Raw genomic sequence first — 20,134 nt, 5'->3', positions numbered from 1 at the left:
TGACTATCAGCAGACCCTACAATTAGTTTGATGAAGCAGCAACACTCATGCGAGTGCCGCCGCCTGTCCAATGTGTACAGCAGCTTGTAGGCCGCTATGGACTTTTTACGGTGGTGATGCAAATTATTACAGCATTGGGCTATACACTTCGGTAGAGCAACACTGGAAATCTTGCACATTCATAAAAAAAAAAAAACAGCGGAAGTATGAAGGTGTTGTAACATTGAAACGGCTGCAGCACTGACACGGGCGTGGCAGATTCTCCAAAGTTATCGGAGGGGGTGCTGATAGTCAAACCCCCACAGATCTAATATTAATGACCTAATCTAGGCAAAAACCATCAATTTCAAAAGGCTGGATAACCCCTTTAATAAAGGTCAACGACTGATACATATAGAAGGATCAGGTGTCCCGTGAACAATCAGTATTTGTGAGCTATCCGTCCATGAATGGCTCCTATTAGACAACTGTGACTTATTAATGATGCCAGTGGTAGAAGATATCCCCTGCGACAGTTATAGATTTTTGCGGAATACAAACTGGTAATTTCCCAGCAAAACTAATTTTTTTGGTCATTCTTCAATCTAAAGACCTACAAATGCAATACAGAAGTTCAGATCACTCACCAATCCGCCAGCTGCATTGAGAAAAGGGTAAAGGAACCAAACAAATATCTACAGTAGCCAATTAGGAAGCCCAATAAAAGGCAACCGAGCAACATAAGGACACACATTTTTTCCTTCAAGTTTGGGAAGAAAATTGGGTTGCGTATTTAAGTCTGAATGTAGCTTACAGGGGACAGGAGTGGGGCAATGCGCGGCCTGGGACTGGGGGGGGGGGGTCCTGGCCGTGTGAGGCATGAGCCATTGATCTCCTGCTGGTGGGTTTCAGAAAAATGTTGGCATTGGAGACAAGAGCGGAGTCCCTGCTGCACCCATTGATCTCTCGACGGTGGGCTACAGGAAAATGGCACTGGTGACTGAGCACGATTTAGATTTAGGCTCAATGACGAGCCAAGATCTCACTTTGCGCATGCACCGCCTCAGGCGCCATTTTCCTGAAGCCCACCATCGAGAGATCAATGGGTGCAGCAGGGACTCCGCTCTTGCCTCACAACGCCAACATTTTTCTGAAGCCCACCGGCTGGAGATCAATGGCTCATGCCTCACACGGCCGGGACACCCCCTCCTCCCAGTCCCAGGCGGTAGCAATGACTCCTGCCGTGGCGACACAGCCTTCCCCAGTACGCTATTTTCAGACTATAAGACAGTCCCCTATTTTCACATTAGGCCTTTTCTTTCCCTCCACAATTTGTGGGGCATCTTAAAGTCTGAAAAATATGCTAAATATTTGCAAATGACTAAAATAAAAAAAACACAACAAATCGATAAGTTTTTACTATGATAAACATCACAGTGACCCGTGAGAGGATGGTATGCCGCAATGTTACCGGCACTGATGGGTGAACCATTGTCATTATTTGGCTGGTCTCTCACCTGGTTGCTTTTCTGAAGTTCCTGGACTTTTCTGGCAAACTCTTTTGCTTCTTTCTGGCACTGATGTTCTAATTTCTCCACTTTTCTTTGGATCCTTTCATCCATCATCTTCAGCTCTTCGATATGGTTGACGAATTGCTCCAATAACCTGAAACACAGATCGTCACTTTCATCTAAGCCATAAAATACATGGTCAGATTATTTAGCAACAGCTGCTGAAAGCTAAAAGAAACTAAGAACATCAAGCTATATAGTGGCCGGGTACAGCACATCCACCCTCCATGCAAATCAATAAGGGGCAGATGTGCATTGCCGTCATCTGCAAATATTCTGTTGCTATGCCGCTCCGTAACCGAGCTGATTGGCGGAGGTGTCGGGTGTTGCACCCTTACAGATCAGACATTGATGACCTATTCTAAGAATACGCCATCAATGATAAAGTCCTGGACAACCCCTTTAAAAGGGATACACCAGCCTTTTCAGATTGATGGTCTTTAGGCAAAGATTACTAGATTGGCAGAGGTCCACCACATGGGACTTACAATACCTGCATCGCTGCTATGATCTAGTCTACAAGCCAATGTAAAAAGGCTGCAACGATCGTATGAGCACTATGGTCCCTTCATCAGTCATATCCCTCCAATTTAATATTGATGGCCTATTCTAGAAACAGGCTGTCAATTTTGAGAGAACGGATGACCCTTTATTCACGCAGACTGTAACAGTCCCTTTAGACAGGAGTACACTGGTCACAATTGTGGACTAGCCTCAGAGACCAGGGGAGGTACAGGGAATGGCAGACAATAGCAGGGCTGGCATCAGTACCTGCGTGCATTTTCCAGAAAACCAGAGAACCTAGGAGCAGGAACCAGTAAGTAAATGCCTGTCTGATTCACTCGGCAATGCAAAAAAAACAAACAACAACATCCATTTTCTGATGGCTTAATAGTAAAAAGAAGGTAAGAAACGTTGCTCTTCATACCAGAAGATGGATGCAACGAGGATTGTAAAAACTAACTCATGGACCAAAAATGGGACCAGCAGCCTGAAAGAAAACCTGCAACGTTATTCACGCATGAGAAGAAGGTTAGAAAAAAAAAAAAAAGGAGTGAAAGCGGCTGCAGGGAACTGACTGATCAGCAGCAGCTCTCACTTCTTTCGGGTGTAAGTAAGAGAAGGTAGCAGCCACTGATTGGCAGGGTGACCCAGTACCGTCATTGCTGGAATGGCGCCCGCATAGGAGGCGAGTATAGATATTTTATTTTGGTGGTTCAGAAGGGGTTGTCCAGGGAGTGACCAAACCCTTTCAAGGGTAGTGGGAAGGGTGCTGCACTTTTCAGCTACAACTATGAGAAGTAAGACATTTAAGGTGCCATGCACGGCCCCTCAAATATAACTCAGCCAAATAAATGCTCTGTACCTTTTAGGGTCAAAGGTTTCTGCTCCTCCTCTGGATCCTCCTCCGGGGGTTCTCCATGCAAGTCTCTCAATGTATTCATCAGCAACGAAGGGCTCCTATATATATATATAATAAAAAAAAAGATCCAGAGGATAATTGTGGAGAGATCCACTACAAAACAGAAAACCCCATCTTACCTCCATGTCTGATTTCCGTGTCGCCATGCAGCTGCATCTCCCTCCTGGCACGCTCACTATTCTAACGTTTAGGAGCAATATTTGGGCGGGTGAAAGGCTGAACTAGTGCATATTACATGTGCGCCATACATGCTACACACCAGACCCAGCTTTACTGCTTGAGACTGTGGAATATAAGAGGAAAGGGGGGGGGGGGGGGGGGAGGGGAGAGTAACTGATCAGCACTAGGGTCATTCAGCAATCTCGAACTGTTGCCCGCTGGAGTGAGGTGTGCACTTAATAGGTATTGTGCATCTTTTGGGATGTCTGTGCTGCCGCTCCTATTCGCTTCAGTGAGAGCTGTGGTGCAGTCCCTGAGAACGGCCACTATATGGAGATATGCTGTTCTTGCCCTGCACAATGTTTACATCCATCCCCCAGCTGTTCGGTGGGATTCCCTAAGGGTACATGATGAATATCTAAGTCCTGGACAACCCCTTTAAACACCAATGCCTTAATATCCCATTAACAGAAATGCTACTTTCAGCAGGGAGGAGAATAGAGAAAATGATACAGGGATGGTTATGCTGCTTCTTTCCCCTTACTAGAGCATTGCTACAATTAGGAGGTAGGGAGTTGTTACTTAAAGGGGTATTCCCACCTCAATATGCAGTAGGTATAATAATAATATTATTCGCTAATACCTCCAATTATAAAAGTAGTATCGTTCTTCTGATTCACTAAGTTGCTTACCACATGTGCAAGGCACTGCAGTAGCTCAGGTATCCATGGTTCCAACCACTCATATAGTGACAGTTAGTGGTAGTAACCATGGATACTTAAGCCACTGCAATGCCCTGCACATGTGGTAAGCGACATAGCAAATCAGAAGAACTATACTACATTTTTAATTGGAAGTATTTGCTTATATGAGATGGGAACACTACCTTAATCACTTTCTTTAAAGGGACAGACTAAGGCAGATAATAAGCTTCTTAGTAGTTGAGAAGAGTTTCCAACTGCAAAACAGATCCTGATGATTTATTTCCTCTTATTGTTCTAAAAAGAGCAGAAAATGTCCCTCTGAAACGCACGCATGAGGCAGAGGATGCCAGGAAAATGCTCAGGTCTGCAGGCGGGAATTCATCTCTTTCAATGGAAAAACGGACTACAAAGAGAAGAAAAACTAACCGCTACCTTAGCTTTCCTGCCAACATTTTTTTTATCACTCTAAGGCCAATCTATACTCTAAAAAGAAATGCAGCATAGTTCTACTGATTTCCTATGTAGCTTACCCCATGTGCAGGGCATTGCAGTAGCTTAAATATTCATGATTACAATCATTAACAACTAACTGTCACTATATGAGTGGTTGGAACCAAGGATACCTAAGGTAATGCCCTGCACATGTGGTATGCGACACAGGTTATCAGGAGAACTACACTACATTTTTAATTGGAGGAATTTGCTAATGTTATTACACATACAGTTGTGGCCAAAAGTATTGACACCCCTGCAATTCTGTCAGATAATACTCAGTTTCTTCCTGAAAATGATTGCAAACAAAAATTCTTTGGAATTATTATTTAATTTGTCTTAAATGAAAAAACACAAAAAGAATTGTCCTAAAGCCAAATTGGATATAATTCCACACCAAACATAAAAAAGAGGGTGGACAAAAGTATTGGCACTGTTCGAAAAATCATGTGATGCTTCTCTAATTTGTGTAATTAACAGCACCTGTAACTTACCTGTGGCACCTAACAGGTGTTGGCAATAACTAAATCACACTTGCAGCCAGTTGACATGGATTAAAGTTGACTCAACCTCTGTCCTGTGTCCTTGTGTGTACCACATTGAGCATGGAGAAAAGAAAGAAGACCAAAGAACTGTCTGAGGACTTGAGAAACCAAATTGTGAGGAAGCATGAGCAATCTCAAGGCTACAAGTCCATCTCCAAAGACCTGAATGTTCCTGTGTCTACCGTGCGCAGTGTCATCAAGAAGTTTAAAGCCCATGGCACTGTGGCTAACCTCCCTAGATGTGGACGGAAAAGAAAAATTGACAAGAGATTTCAACGCAAGATTGTGCGGATGTTGGATAAAGAACCTCAACTAACATCCAAACAAGTTCAAGCTGCCCTGCAGTCCGAGGGTGCAACAGTGTCAACCCGTACTATCCGTCGGCATCTGAATGAAAAGGGACTGTATGGTAGGAGACCCAGGAAGACCCCACTTCTTACCCCGAGACATAAAAAAGCCAGGCTGGAGTTTGCCAAAACTTACCTGAAAAGCCTAAAACGTTTTGGAAGAATGTTCTCTGGTCAGATGAGACAAAAGTAGAGCTTTTTGGGCAAAGGCATCAACATAGAGTTTACAGGAGAAAAAATAGGCATTCAAAGAAAAAAACACGGTCCCTACAGTCAAACATGGCGGAGGTTCCCTGATGTTTTGGGATTGCTTTGCTGCCTCTGGCACTGGACTGCTTGACCGTGTGCATGGCATTATGAAGTCTGAAGACTACCAACAAATTTTGCAGCATAATGTAGGGCCCAGTGTGAGAAAGCTGGGTCTCCCTCAGAGGTCATGGGTCTTCCAGCAGGACAATGACCCAAAGCACACTTCAAAAAGCACTAGAAAATGGTTTGAGAGAAAGCACTGGAGACTTCTAAGGTGGCCAGCAATGAGTCCAGACCTGAATCCCATAGAACACCTGTGGAGAGATCTAAAAATGGCAGTTTGGAGAAGGCACCCTTCAAATATCAGGGACCTGGAGCAGTTTGCCAAAGAAGAATGATCTAAAATTCCAGCAGAGCATTGTAAGAAACTCATTGATGGTTACCGGAAGCGGTTGGTCGCAGTTATTTTGGCTAAAGGTTGTGCAACCAAGTATTAGGGTGAGGGTGCCAATACTTTTGTCTGGCCCATTTTTTGGAGTTTTGTGTGAAATGATCAATGTTTTGCTTTTTGCTTCATTCTCTTTTGTGTTTTTTCATTTAAGACAAATTAAATGAAGATAATAATACCAAAGAATTTGTGTTTGCAATCATTTTCAGGAAGAAACTGAGTATTATTTGACAGAATTGCAGGGGTGTCAATACTTTTGGCCACAACTGTACTACATATTGGGATAGAATCTTGGTGATAGCAGGTTTAAAGAGATATTCCTATCACTTCTTCTGTATACTGCAATACTAAGTTTATAGTCAAAGTCACGGTCCCCTATGAAGTCAAGCCTGTGGCTGGGCTTCAGAGGAGCACCAAGATGGACGTTTCATGGGCCTATGGCAAGCCCACATCTGCCATAGCGACCCATCGGCACCTTGTGACCACAATGCTAAGAAAGCGATGGGTGTCTGAAAGGACGCACCACTGGGATCAAACCACTTAAACACCAGCAGCTTTCAAGTGGTTAAAAAGCAGAGATTGGAGCTAGCGTCTGACAGTGCTCTTAGAATCAGGTGCTGGCTGTACGACACAGTTGGAGCACACCATGCAGGCACACGGCACAGTCATATTATTACACAGCAGATCGCAATCATTTCTCTTCACGATGGAGGGCGGATCTGTCACCACATTTTACTTTATGAACTGCAGACAATCTTACAGAGCACTTATCCGCATTATGCATCTCACATCGGTGGGGGTCCGACACCCGATGCTCCCACCAATTAGTTATATTACGGTCATAAGCAAATAGATATAGAGCTGGAACAGCGCCGCTCGCTGTGCAGTGGCCATTTTTGGGAACTGCAGCTCAGATCCCATTCACTTCGTTAGGAGCAGATCCAGCCTCCACAGAAGCTAATAACAGATCGCCGGGTGTCAGATCCCAATGATCAGCTTTTGAGGACATATCCTAATGATAGGTCAGCTCTGGACAGTCCCATTAATAGTGGCGGCTGTCAATAAATCATAGGCTTAAATCATTACCTATCGCCAGTAAAGGCTCTAACATAAGAGGGTGGCACGTCCCCTCTAACAGCCGCGGCGCTGACCCTGCCCCCGAGGAGCCATATTCTGCGGAACCCCGTAGGGCAGGTGGTCTTCATGCGCCTCGGTATGGGGGGATGTGCCCCTCAGGTAATATTTTGGGGGCTATGTGTTATCACTAGGAAGGACCTCAATTGCTCCTCTTGTTGCTATAACAACCAATAGGCCTACACTGTGCCCCCCATATCCCTGTGTCCTCAGAGGGCGATACGTCTGGTCTGGTTGCACCAATCAGTCGGCCGATCACTCACCTCGAACAGCTCGGCTGTGGCGGCCATGCTCTGCTGTACGTGCAGACCCCAATAATATGTCCCGGGCAGGCTCCGTTCTCCGGGCGGGGATCAGAGAGCTGCCATTATTGCCGGAAGTGACGCGTGTCATACACCGGAAGTGCCGCTCACAGCTGCTAACCTCTGACCTCCGGGCACGAAAAGGAACGGCGCTGATGAGAAGAAGGAGACGGGTGGAGAAGACCTGGGTGAGGAAGTGGTATTGGGGGGACATCTGCTCGAGTATGCCCACAAGGCTGCTGGAGAACTACAGGATCCAGCATGCATTAGTATTGTCGCACGCTAGGACCTGTAGCCTGCTGTGCTTTGCTAGATTCGGGTAATAGGGAGACGCTCGTGTGTGAAGAGATCAGCTGAAGTAATGCACACCGGTTAGCGAACTCAGAAGGCTGTGCGTAGACTCGTATCTACGGGGAAGCTTTGGTCGCCATTTTTATTACTGGCAGAGGGAACTGGTTTGGTTTCCCGGAATACTTTGCGCTTTCGTTCAGTTCTGTCCCGCCCCAACCAATCACGAGGCGTTTTGTCACGTGGCATACCACCATTTACGATGCGGAAATCTGCAATGAGTTCGGAATGGTTTGTGGAATGGAGATATATATTAGTGCCCAAAAATCATTCCATTTCCTATCTTAAAACTAAGTAACCATGTTTTCTTTTATGCGCTGAGATCAGGACGCTAAAAGAGTGTGATCAACAATATTGATGTCGTTCAACACTTGTTTCCCGGCCTCTTTCCACCGTCTGAGAAAGAATGATGGGACAGAACGATCACTAATAGATCACTAACAGATCACCATACAGTATCGTGTTATCAGCAGCACATCTACAGTTTACACCCCATAGTCCTCCATATAATATAATGTGCCCCATAGTCCTCCATATAATATAATGTGTAGAGTTGAGCGAAACGGGTCGAAAAATTTCAAAAGTCGCCGACTTTTGGCAAAGTCGGGTTTCATGAAACGAAACCTGACCCTAGGATGAGGTCGGCCACGAGGTCGGAGACTTAAGCGCCAAAGTCGCGTTTCAAAAGTTTGTTTTGCGCTCTTTTTCAGCCAATCAGGATCCACGGACACTGTGGGCAACGTGATGACATAGGCAGGGGTCAACACCATCTTTCAGAAGGGCATGCAAGTGATTGGCTTGCTTTGGGGGGGGGCGTCACAGGGGGTATAAAAGGGCGTGCACGCTGACCGTCATGTTACTCATGCTGATCTCAGAATAGGGAGAGCTGCTGCTGATTTTGTAGGGAGAGCGTTAGGCAGGGAAGAAGACACCAAAAACTGCTTCTGCTGCTAGCGATTTTGCCTGTACAACACACCAGTCACTGTGTGCAGTGCAAGGGGAGGCTATATAGTGGTGTATCAGTGGTGATGGTTGTTGGGCTGCCTTCTAAGGCTTCCTGACATTCCTGCATTGCTGTTTACCCACTGCTCCGCAAACTGCTTTTTTAAAAGCAATCCCAATTTTTTTTTTTGTCCTGCTGAGGTACTGAGCGTGCATTTTTTCACACCATACAGCGGTGTACGCTCCTCACACAGTACCGTGTAACGGCTGTTATCACAGCCACAGTGAAGCTATCTGTGTCACTCTGTGAGAATAAGTCGAGGACATGTTCCGTTCTTACAGACCTGCACTCTAGGGAGATTCCTATTCTGCCCAATTCTACATACACCTTGTAGTTTGTGATACACTAGCCAATTTCTGCCTGTGACATAGCGCTGTGATATTCAGTGGGCCTCACACAATCCAAAAGTGTCCAGTGTCCACAAGTGTCAGCAGAAATTCAAAATCTCCCTTATCCTCTAGTCACTTTGGTCACAGCTGTGCCATCGAGCCTGTGACATAGCGCTCAGATATTCAGTGGGCCTCACACAATCCAAAAGTGTCCAGTGTCCACTAGTGTGAGCAGAAATTCAAAATCTCACTTATCCTCTAGTCACTTTGGTCACAGCTGTGCCATCGAGCCTGTGACATAGCGCTCAGATATTCAGTGGGCCTCACACAATCCAAAAGTGTCCAGTGTCCACAAGTGTCTGCAGAAATTCAAAATCTCCCTTATCCTCTAGTCACTTTGGTCACAGCTGTGCCATCGAGCCTGTGACATAGCGCTCAGATATTCAGTGGGCCTCACACAATCCAAAAGTGTCCAGTGTCCACTAGTGTGAGCAGAAATTCAAAATCTCACTTATCCTCTAGTCACTTTGGTCACAGCTGTGCCATCGAGCCTGTGACATAGCGCTCAGATATTCAGTGGGCCTCACACAATCCAAAAGTGTCCAGTGTCCACAAGTGTCTGCAGAAATTCAAAATCTCCCTTATCCTCTAGTCACTTTGGTCACAGCTGTGCCATCAAGCCTGTGACATAGCGCTCAGATATTCAGTGGGCCTCACACAATCCAAAAGTGTCCAGTGTCCACAAGTGTCTGGAGAAATTCAAAATCTCCCTTATCCTCTAGTCACTTTGGTCACAGCTGTGCCATCAAGCCTGTGACATAGCGCTCAGATATTCAGTGGGCCTCACACAATCCAAAAGTGTCCACTAGTGTGAGCAGAAATTCAAAATCTCACTTATCCTCTAGTCACTTTGGTCACAGCTGTGCCATCGAGCCTGTGACATAGCGCTCAGATATTCAGTGGGCCTCACACAATCCAAAAGTGTCCAGTGTCTGCAGAAATTCAAAATCTCACTTATCCTCTAGTCACTTTGGTCAAAGCTGTGCCATCGAGCCTGTGACATAGCGCTCAGATATTCAGTGGGCCTCACACAATCCAAAAGTGTCCAGTGTCCACAAGTGTCTGCAGAAATTCAAAATCTCCCTTATCCTCTAGTCACTTTGGTCACAGCTGTGCCATCGAGCCTGTGACATAGCGCTCAGATATTCAGTGGGCCTTACACAATCCAAAAGTGTCCAGTGTCCACAAGTGTCTGCAGAAATTCAAAATCTCACTTATCCTCTAGTCACTTTGGTCACAGCTGTGCCATCGAGCCTGTGACATAGCGTTCAGATATTCAGTGGGCCTCACACAATCCAAAAGTGTCCAGTGTCCACAAGTGTCTGCAGAAATTCAAAATCTCCCTTATCCTCTAGTCATTTTGGCCACAGCTGTGCCATCGAGCCTGTGACATAGCGCTCAGATATTCAGTGGGCCTCACACAATCCAAAAGTGTCCACTAGTGTGAGCAGAAATTCAAAATCTCACTTATCCTCTAGTCACTTTGCTCACAGCTGTGCCATCGAGCCTGTGACATAGCGCTCAGATATTCAGTGGGCCTCACACAATCCAAAAGTGTCCAGTGTCCACTAGTGTGAGCAGAAATTCAAAATCTCCCCTGTCCTATAGACACCTTGTACCTTGTTTTACTTTACTATATAGTTTGTTGGATTTTGTCTACATTTCTACCAAAAATGAGGAAGGCTGGTGGAAGAGGCCGTGGAACTGGGCGGGGGTTGGCAGCTGGTAATGATGGTGTTGGTGGTGGATCTGATGGTAGTGGCAAGAGCAAAATAGGACCGAATGCAAGAGGTGTTGACCCTGCGTCATCGTCTGGCTCCATAAGGCTTCGAAGGCTTAGTTTTCTAGGAGTTGACAAACCGCTTTTAAAGCCAGAGCATCAGGAAAAAGTTTTGTCTTACATTGCTGACTCAGCCTCCAGCTCTATCGCCTCCTCTTCTTCAGTTGTAAAAAGTAAAAGCACTGAGTCGTCATTGGAGGCTCATGTTCATGAACCACACCTTTCCTTGTGTCCTTCACCCCAACCAAGATTGAAGGATGACGCAGGCCATACTACTGATTACTCCATGGAGCTGTTTTCACATACCATGCCTGGATTATCAAGTCAAATGGTGAATTACCCAGGCCAAGATGAATCTGACATGGAGTGCACTGATGCACAGCCGCTGATGGATGATTCTGCTGGTACATTCACTCAGAGCACTACATTGTCCTCGCAGTGTACAGAGCCAGATTCTGACCCTGATGAGACTCAGGTGCCCCTTCCCGCACACTATACCACCATACACGGTGACACAGAGGAAGGTGCACATGACATAGAAGAGGAGGTGATGGATGACCCAGTTGTTGACCCAGATTGGCATCCATTGGGGGAAGAGGGTGCTGCTTCCAATAGCTCAGATGAGGAGCATCCACAGCAGACATCGACATCGCAACAGCTGTTATCTGGCAGGCCCGGAGCACTCCAAAGACAGGTTCCAAAAATCAAGAGTTGCTGGACAGCTTGTCCAGAGGGTCAAAAGATCACAGCATGCTAGGCCGCAAAATGTCTGCCAAAGTAGGAAGAGTGCAGTGTGGCACTTTTTTGAACAAAATCCTCATGATCAGGCCAAGGTTATCTGTAAGAAGTGCGCAAAGACCTTTAGCCGAGGGAAAAATCTGAAAAATTTGAATACCAGTTGCATGCTTAGACATTTAACCAGCATGCACTTGCAAGCATGGACACAACACCAAACCTCAAGTGCCACATGTGCAACTGATCACAACGAAGGTAGTCAGCAACGCTACATTGTTTCCCCCACTGTAAGCCCACCGGTTAGCACAGCAGCAAATGTTGAGGTGTCGTTGCAAGGCCACAGCAGTCAGGGAATCCCACTGTTATATCAACGAAAGACTGATTCTAGGCCATCAGAAAGAACACCAACTCCATCACCATCATCAACCCTCTCTCAGTCCGCCCTGTCCACCGCTACTTCCACCATATGCAGCTCTCAAGTCCAGCTCACCCTCCCAGACACTATGAGTAGGTCAAGAAAGTACTCAGTCTCTCATCCGCGTACACTGGGTTTGAACGCCCACATTGCCAAACTAATCTCGTTTGAGATGATGCCCTTTCGGTTGGTGGAAAGCGCAGCTTTCCGCGAACTCATGGCCTATGCAGTACCACGCTATGACCTACCCAGTCGCCACTTCTCTCGCAAAGCCATCCCAGCCCTCCACCATCATGTGAAAGACCGCATTGTCCATGCACTCAAGCAGTCAGTGAGCGGAAAGGTGCACCTCACAACTGATGCATGGTCCAGTCGGCATGGCCAGGGCCGTTACGTGTCCATCACTGCGCACTGGGTTAATGTGGTGGATGCAGGGTCCACAGGGGACAGCGGTGGTGGGACAGTGCTGCCTAGCCCATGGTATAGGAAACAGTTGGCTGTAGGCGTTCGACCCTCCTCCTCCTCCTCCAGAAGCGAAAGCTCGTCCACAGAGCGCAGTCGTACGAGCACTCCATCTGCAGCTGCCACTGTTGCACACGAGGTGTCCCCCTATCGAGCAGCTAGTGGAAAGCGTCAGCAGGCTGTGTTGCAGATGATGTGTTTGGGCGACAGACACACCGCCGAGGTGCTGGCCGAGTACTTGAAGCGACAAACTGAGTCATGGCTGGGCAGTGTACATCTTGAGGCAGGCAAGGTAGTTAGTGATAACGGCCGTAATTTTGTGGCAGCCATAGCCCTTTCAGAACTCAGCCACATACCTTGCTTGGCTCACACCTTGAACCTGGTGGTGCAGTGCTTCCTCAAAAATTATCCGGAGTTAACAGCCCTGCTCCAGAAGGTGTGAAGACTGTGCGCGCACATCCGCCGGTCGCCTGTACACTCCGTTCGTATGCAGAAGCTGCAGCGATTGCTCCACCTTCCCAACCACCGCCTCATTATCGACATTGCAACAAGGTGGAACTCCACCCTGCACATGGTGGAGCGGCTGTGCGAGCAGAGGCAGGCCATAATGCATTTGTGGGAGGATACACGGCCAGGCACTTTGAGAGCAGACATGGAGTTGACATGTGTGCAGTGGTCGAAGCTGAAAGACCTCTGTAAAGTCCTTCAGTGTTTTGAGGAATGCACACGGCTGGTAAGCGCAGACGACGCCATCCTAAGCATGAGCATCCCACTTATGCGTCTGCTCATGCAAACTTTGACGCACCTTAAGGAGCAGGCTTCTGCAGCCAATGTTGAGGAGGAGGGAATCCTTGATGACATTCAGCCATTGTCTGCTCAGGGACCTCACCTGGATGAGGTGGAGGAAGAGGAGGAGGAGGATGATGGGGATGATTACTTAGGGGAGGAGGATGCATCTCGTGGGGCAAGTGAAAATGTTGGCGTGGCAAGGTCTGGTACAGGGTTTGTGCGTGACTGGAGGGATGTGGATTTGCCAGAAAGTGCTCCTCCAACCAGCACTCGCAGTGCATCATTGACACCGGGAACATTGGCCCACATGTCAGATTATGCCTTGCAGATCCTAAAAAGGGACCCCCGCATTGCCAAAATGATGAACGATGACGACTACTGGTTGGCCAGCATCCTGGATCCACGCTATAAAGGCAAATTACAAAACATCATGCCACAGGAGAACCTTGACCTAATATTGGCTAATAAACAAGCAACTCTGGTAAATCGGTTGCTTGAGGCATTCCCAGCACACAGCAGCGGTGATGGTTCTCACACGAGCCGTACGGGCCGGGGTCAGCTTGGCAGAGGTGTTCGTGGTTCACACAGCAGAAGTGGCGTTTGAGACAGGGGTTTCATGACAATGTTGTGGACTGATTTTTCAAGTACCGCTCACACAACTGGTAATACTGCATCGATGGAAAGTGACAGGAGACAGCAGTTGTCAACTATGGTTACAAACTACTTTTCCTCCCATATCGATGTTCTCCCACACAGGTCATTCCCCTTTGACTATTGGGCCGCTAAACTGGACACCTGGCCTGAATTGGCACAATATGCCTTACAGGAGCTCGCTTGCCCAGCTGCAAGTGTGCTATCGGAAAGAGTCTTCAGTGCAGCTGGATCAATCCTGACAGAAAAAAGGACCTGTCTGTCAACCCAAAATGTGGATGATCTAACCTTCATTAAAATGAACCACGCATGGGTTTCCAAGGATTTTGTCCCACCTTCCCCTGATGACACATAGGGTGACAGAAAAATGGCTTGCTTTGGTCCACCTCTTCCTGGGACTTGACCTATTTCACCTTTTGCATCAGCTGAATGTCCAACATCAACATATGCCACTTTCTAAAACTCCCTAACTGTGCTGCCTCCCCCCCCCATGGCCGGGGTCACCACCTAGCGCACGACACCGTGCGAGTGCCGTTGCCCTGGACAGGTGGGTAGGCTGACTCTTGGGCGCGGGCACTGGCACAGGGTCCCTCATAGTGCAATCAAGTGTCTCTGACGGTGGTGGTGCACACCCGCCGTCAGACACACCGCCGTACTATGAGGGGCCCAGTGCCAGTACCGAAGCCCACGAGTGGGCCCCCCTTGCTTGGGCAGGGCCCCAGCATTTGCAATCTTTACCTCTCCCTACTCTTCTGTGTAGTCTGGGCCGTCAAATCCATACTGTGCCTGACACCGTTTGAGCCTGCCTCCTGATGTATAGACATATATTTTGAATGTGTACGCTATCCATACATGTTATCTGGGGATACGGTTCCCTTTCTAACCTTTGTGCAATCACGTGCAATCCATACTGGGCCTAACACCGTCTGAGCCTGCCTCCTGATGTATAGACATATATTTTGAATGTGTACGCTATCCATACATGTTATCTGGGGATACGGTACCCTTTCTCACCTTTGTGCAATCACGTGTAATCCATACTGGGCGTGAGAACGGCTGGCGAGCTGTTAAGCAAGCTACAGCACCTGTGGTTTGCACACGTAAGTTTTTCATTTTTTCAGGAATGATGGTTAGGCCTTATTCCGGAACTGCGGTTGACCTGCACTTACTGGGAAATCATTGTTCGCGGGTAATAATTGTAATCAGTGATCCCCATCACTAACGTTGTTCAGCGGGTTATCTGCACCTGTAAGCGACAAACGCTGGCCTTTTCAATGTAGCGCACATGCAGCCACGGACATGTAAGGGCATGACACACCAGTTATTGGCCAATCTCATGTGCCAGAGCCTCACGTGTCCCTCTAGTAAGCCGGACTCGGACCGCGGGGCATGACGTAGTCTCGTTCGTTAACGGAATTAAGCTTGCAATGTGTGCATCTGTTCTGTAGCTGGCATGGTTGAGGTTTCCCAGGTGGAGTCGAATTTAACCGTAGGCTCCACTCCTGGTGGTGCCCTTCTGGACATTCCTTTAAGGTTCAGCTTTGCAACCATACTGCCCACGTAAAACAAACACTTTGCCTTCATGAACGCTGTTTGGAGGGTCATGACTCGTGGGAATAATGCCGCCCAATCAGTTAACCTGCTAGAGAGATCGTTCGTTGCTCCCAAGCATGACATCACACTCCCTAGGAAGAAGGTAATGCCACTGTGGCGACCGTACTCCTGGGGGCGACACAAGTGCACTGATGCCCAGCCACTGCTCGATGAATCTGCTGGTACATTGACCCAGACCACTACATTCCCCTCGCACGCTACACGGCCTGAATCTGACCCTGATGAAACTCAGGTTACCCTTCCCATATACAGTTCCATCTTACACGGTGACAAAGAGGAAGCTGCAGATGAAAGTGCAGGTTCGGCCCACCCGCCATCAGACACACCACCGTACTATTAGGGGCCCTGTGCCAGTGCCGTCGCCAACGAGTGGGCCCCCCCTGCTTGCTCAGGATCACAGCACTTGCAAAGTTGAAATACTGTGCAGTGAGATGGAAGATGGGGACGACGAGGAGTCCAGACAAGTACAGGGATTCCCTAGCGAGGAGACTTATTTGATGGTTTTCAATGTTGGGACAGCAATTTTTGGGGAGCACTATACTCTGGAGAATGATAGATGGGGCCCACCATACACTGGAACATTCCAAAGGTGGACATCAGACACTGGAGCAGCATTTACAGGGCCCATTATACACTAGAGCATTAGAAATGGGGCCCATTATGTTTGGAGCATTATTTGGGCCCATAAGACAGTGGAGCTTCATCCATGGGGACCAACATATACTGTAGCATTATGTGGAGCTCATCATATACTGTTTCAAACATTATATGGGACCAATGATTCTGTATGGAGAAATAGATGGGCCTCGTCATGAGATGTAAAAAGTGAGGTATTTTTCATTTTACTATACCGCTATTTCTCTGCCGTATCGGAGCATGATGAGTTGTGGTATGTGTTAAAGGGGCGCTCTTTCGCCCAGGGCACATGAAAACCTGGAGCCAGCCCTCCCCCCCCACAGTCTGTAGCCAAATAACCCCCATTTTTCAGTGCGTAACTTGTATTATGAAGTTAATTAAGGTTGACAAGCTTAAGTAAGAAGAATTGATGCTTTTGGCATTCAAATGGGCACTGTAGGTGTGTTTCCTGTCCTCCTCTCACTGCCGACTTTTATTCCCCATTGACTTACATTGGGTTTCGTGTTTCGGGACGACCCCGACTTTTCCCTATAATCGGACGATCTTGCTCGACCCGACTTTTGGAAAAGTCGGGTTTCGCAAAACGAAACTCGACCCTAAAAAACCAAAAGTCGCTCAACTCTAATAATGTGCCCCATAGTCCTCCATATAATATAATGTGCCCCATAGTCCTCCATATAATATAATGTGCCCCATAGACCTTCATATAGTATAATACACTTCCCATAGTCCTCCGTATAGTATAATACCCTCCTCAGTCTTCCATATAGTATAATACACTCCTCATAGTCCTCCGTATAGTATAATACACTCTATAGTCCTCCATATAGTATAATACACTCCTCAGTCCTCCATATAGTATAATACACTCCTCAGTCCTCCATATAGTATAATACATTCCTCATAGTCCTCCATATAGTATAATATACTCCTCAGTCCTCCATATAGTATAATACACTCCTCAGTCCAGTCCTCCACAGTAGCGTAGCTCCCGGGGGGGCCGTGGCCCCGGGCCCACTCGGATTTATGCTACCGTATCTGCGGCAGAACAGGGTGAATCGATCATCTCCCTGCTCAGCTGCTATGTTCTCTTCTCTGACTGCCACTGCAACAGGACCTGTGATGAGGTCACAGGAGGGGAGGAGTCGAGGTCACATGATCAGCTGGCCTCTCAGTGGATGCAGGACTCTGCCGTGCTGGTTGTCATGATGGTACTGGATGAAGGGAAGATTCTGTGTGGGGTCAGAAGGAGTTTACAGGGGGGGATGTAGCGGAGCCATGTGTGTACGAGGTGTATGGAGCAGAGCTGTGTGTATACAAGGTGTACGGAGCAGAGCCATGCGTGTACGAGGTGTGCGGAGCCATGCGTGTAGGAGGTGTACGGAGCGGAGCCATGCGTGTAGGAGGTGTACGGAGCGGAGCCATGCATGTAGGAGGTGTACGGAGCGGAGCCGGGTGTGTAGGAGGTGTACGGAGCGGAGCCGGGTGTGTAGGAGGTGTACGGAGCGGTGCCGGGTGTGTAGGAGGTGTACGGAGCGGAGCCGGGTGTGTAGGAGGTGTACGGAGCGGAGCCGGGTGTGTAGGAGGTGTACGGAGCGGAGCCGCGTGTGTAGGAGGTGTACGGAGCGGAGCCGCGTGTGTAGGAGGTGTACGGAGCAGAGCCGCGTGTGTTGGTGGTGTACGGAGCAGAGCCGCGTGTGTACGAGGTGAGCGGAGCCGCGTGTGTATGAGGTGTACGGAGCGTGGCTGCGTGTGTACGAGGTGTACGGAGCAGAGCCGCATGTGTACAAGGTTTACGGAGTGAAGCCATGTGTGTACTGAGTGAAGCTGTGTGTGTGCGCGAGGTGTACGGAGCGGAGCAGTGTGTGTACGAGGCATAGAAAGCGGAACCATGTGTGTGCGGAGCCATGCGTATACATACAAGGTGTATGGTGGGGAGCATTCAAACCTCCCAACCGTCTCGATTTTGAGAGTCTGCCCTGGTCGTGAGCTTACTTTTCCCGCGGACACAGGAGTACATGGCAGAGCCCCGAGGAGCACTTTAAAATTTGCACGTAACGTTCCACCGGAAGTGACGTGCTGGAAGCTGACCGGAAATTAGGTAATTTCGGGAGGAGATTGTGACAAAACCATGGAGGCACCTCAGGGAATGCTTCAGATCCATCACCGTCTCCTCCGACAGCGCGGACAGCGGGATCTCCTTGGACTCGGGGATGTTGGCCATGTGAGCGGATCATGATATGTCCTGCATCGGGAGGCTCAGGTGGACACTACAATGGGAGCCATTCTGCTATACTTTCTTTATAGAATCTTTCTTTCTCTCTCTGTTTCTTTCTCTCTGTTCTTTCTCTGTTTCTTTCTCCCTCTGTTCTTTCTTTCTCTCTGTTCTTTCTTCCTCTTTGTTCTTTCTTTCTTTCCCCTGTTCCTTTCTCTCTCTTTTTCTTTCTCTCTGTTCTTTCTCTCTCTCTCTGTTCTTCCTTTCTTTCCCCTCTTTCTCTCTAATATTTCTTTCTCTCTAATATTTCTTTCTCTCTAATCTTTCTTTGTCTCTCTCTAATCTTTCTCTCTCTCTCTGTTCTTCCTTTCTCTCTCTGTTCTTTCTTTCTCTGTTCTTTCTTTCTCTCTCTGTTCTTTCTTTCTCTCTGTTCTTTCTTTCTCTCTCTCTGTTCTTCCTTTCTCTCTCTGTTCTTTCTCTCTCTATTCGTTCTTTCTCTCTCTATTCTTTCTTTCTCTCTCTCTGTTCTTTCTTTCTCTCTCTCTGTTCTTCCTTTCTCTCTCTCTGTTCTTTCTTTCTCTCTCTCTGTTCTTCCTTTCTCTCTCTCTGTTCTTCCTTTCTCTCTCTCTCTGTTCTTCCTTTCTCTCTCTCTCTGTTCTTCCTTTCTCTCTCTCTGTTCTTCCTTTCTCTCTCTGTTCTTCCTTTCTCTCGCTCTCTGTTCTTCCTTTCTCTCTCTCTCTGTTCTTCCTTTCTCTCTCTCTCTGTTCTTCCTTTCTCTCTCTCTCTCTGTTCTTCCTTTCTCTCTCTCTCTCTGTTCTTCCTTTCTCTCTCTGTTCTTTCTCTCTCTATTCTTTCTTTCTCTCTGTTCTTTCTTTCTTTCTCTCTGTTCTTTCTTTCTCTCTCTCTGTTCTTTCTTTCTCTCTCTCTGTTCTTTCTCTCTCTCTGTTCTTCCTTTCTCTCTCTCTCTCTGTTCTTCCTTTCTCTCTCTCTCTGTTCTTCCTTTCTCTCTCTCTCTCTGTTCTTCCTTTCTCTCTCTCTCTCTGTTCTTCCTTTCTCTCTCTCTCTCTGTTCTTCCTTTCTCTCTCTCATGTAGCCCCCTTCATATGATATAATACAGCCCCCCCCCAAAGAATATAATGTAGCCCCTTCAGAATATAATGCTGGCCCCCTCATGGGGTATCATGCTGCCCTCCCTTATATGGGATATCATGCTGCCCTGCCTTATATGGGGTATCATACTACCCCCCCATATGGGGTATCATACTACCCCCATCATACGGGGTATCATGCTGCCCCCCATCATACGGGGTATCATGCTGCCCCCCATCATACGGGGTATCATGCTGCCCCCTCATATGGGGTATATCATGCTGCCCCCTCATACGGGTATCATGCTGCCCCCCCATATGGGGTATCATAATCATGCAACCAGGACTCACTATATAAATGAAAAAAACTATACTCACCTCTCTGCTCCCACGGTGGTTTCTGCGGTGGCTCTGCTCTGATGTCAGGAGCAGCGCTACAGTCAGACTGGCACACAGCGGGGAAGCGATGAAGTGACGTCATCGCGCACCCACTATGTGTCAGAGGAAGAGGGTAATGATGGGAGAGGGAGCGTCTCTCTTCCATTATTGCGGCATGCAATAATGGAATATATATATATATATACAGCGAGAGATTATATAGATTATTTTTGATAACAGCGCGGTCATCTGCTGAGGTTCTCTGGTTAGGGGCCCAC

General features: G+C 47.6%; 2 protein-coding genes across 3 annotated transcripts in view; one reads left to right on the top strand and one right to left on the bottom strand.

The window, feature by feature from the left end:
• The window catches only part of EXOC5 (exocyst complex component 5), a 66,051-nt gene extending 58,573 nt beyond the window's left edge, over positions 1-7,478 (bottom strand). Inside the window, exons 1-3 of one of the 2 annotated variants that reach the window (XM_073585839.1) lie at positions 7,315-7,478; positions 2,917-3,011; positions 1,497-1,644 (exon numbers count right to left, since the gene is read on the bottom strand). In XM_073585839.1, coding sequence (XP_073441940.1) covers positions 1,497-1,644; positions 2,917-3,011; positions 7,315-7,341 — 270 coding nt within the window. In that variant the 5' untranslated portion in view covers positions 7,342-7,478. The remainder of the gene's footprint in view (positions 1-1,496; positions 1,645-2,916; positions 3,012-7,314) is intronic. The other variant, XM_073585848.1, reaches the window with a different exon arrangement.
• Positions 7,404-20,134, top strand: part of AP5M1 (adaptor related protein complex 5 subunit mu 1) — a 35,209-nt gene continuing 22,478 nt past the window's right edge. Inside the window, exon 1 of the mRNA XM_073585861.1 lies at positions 7,404-7,541. The gene's annotated coding sequence lies outside the window, so the exon portion shown is untranslated. The remainder of the gene's footprint in view (positions 7,542-20,134) is intronic.

The sequence above is a fragment of the Dendrobates tinctorius genome, unplaced genomic scaffold (assembly GCF_039654945.1).
Source record: "Dendrobates tinctorius isolate UK_male_01 unplaced genomic scaffold, ASM3965494v1 ptg000010l, whole genome shotgun sequence".
Taxonomy (NCBI): domain Eukaryota; kingdom Metazoa; phylum Chordata; class Amphibia; order Anura; family Dendrobatidae; genus Dendrobates; species Dendrobates tinctorius.
The sequence above is the reverse complement of the archived record's forward strand: the minus strand, read 5'-3'. Positions and strand labels throughout refer to the sequence as shown.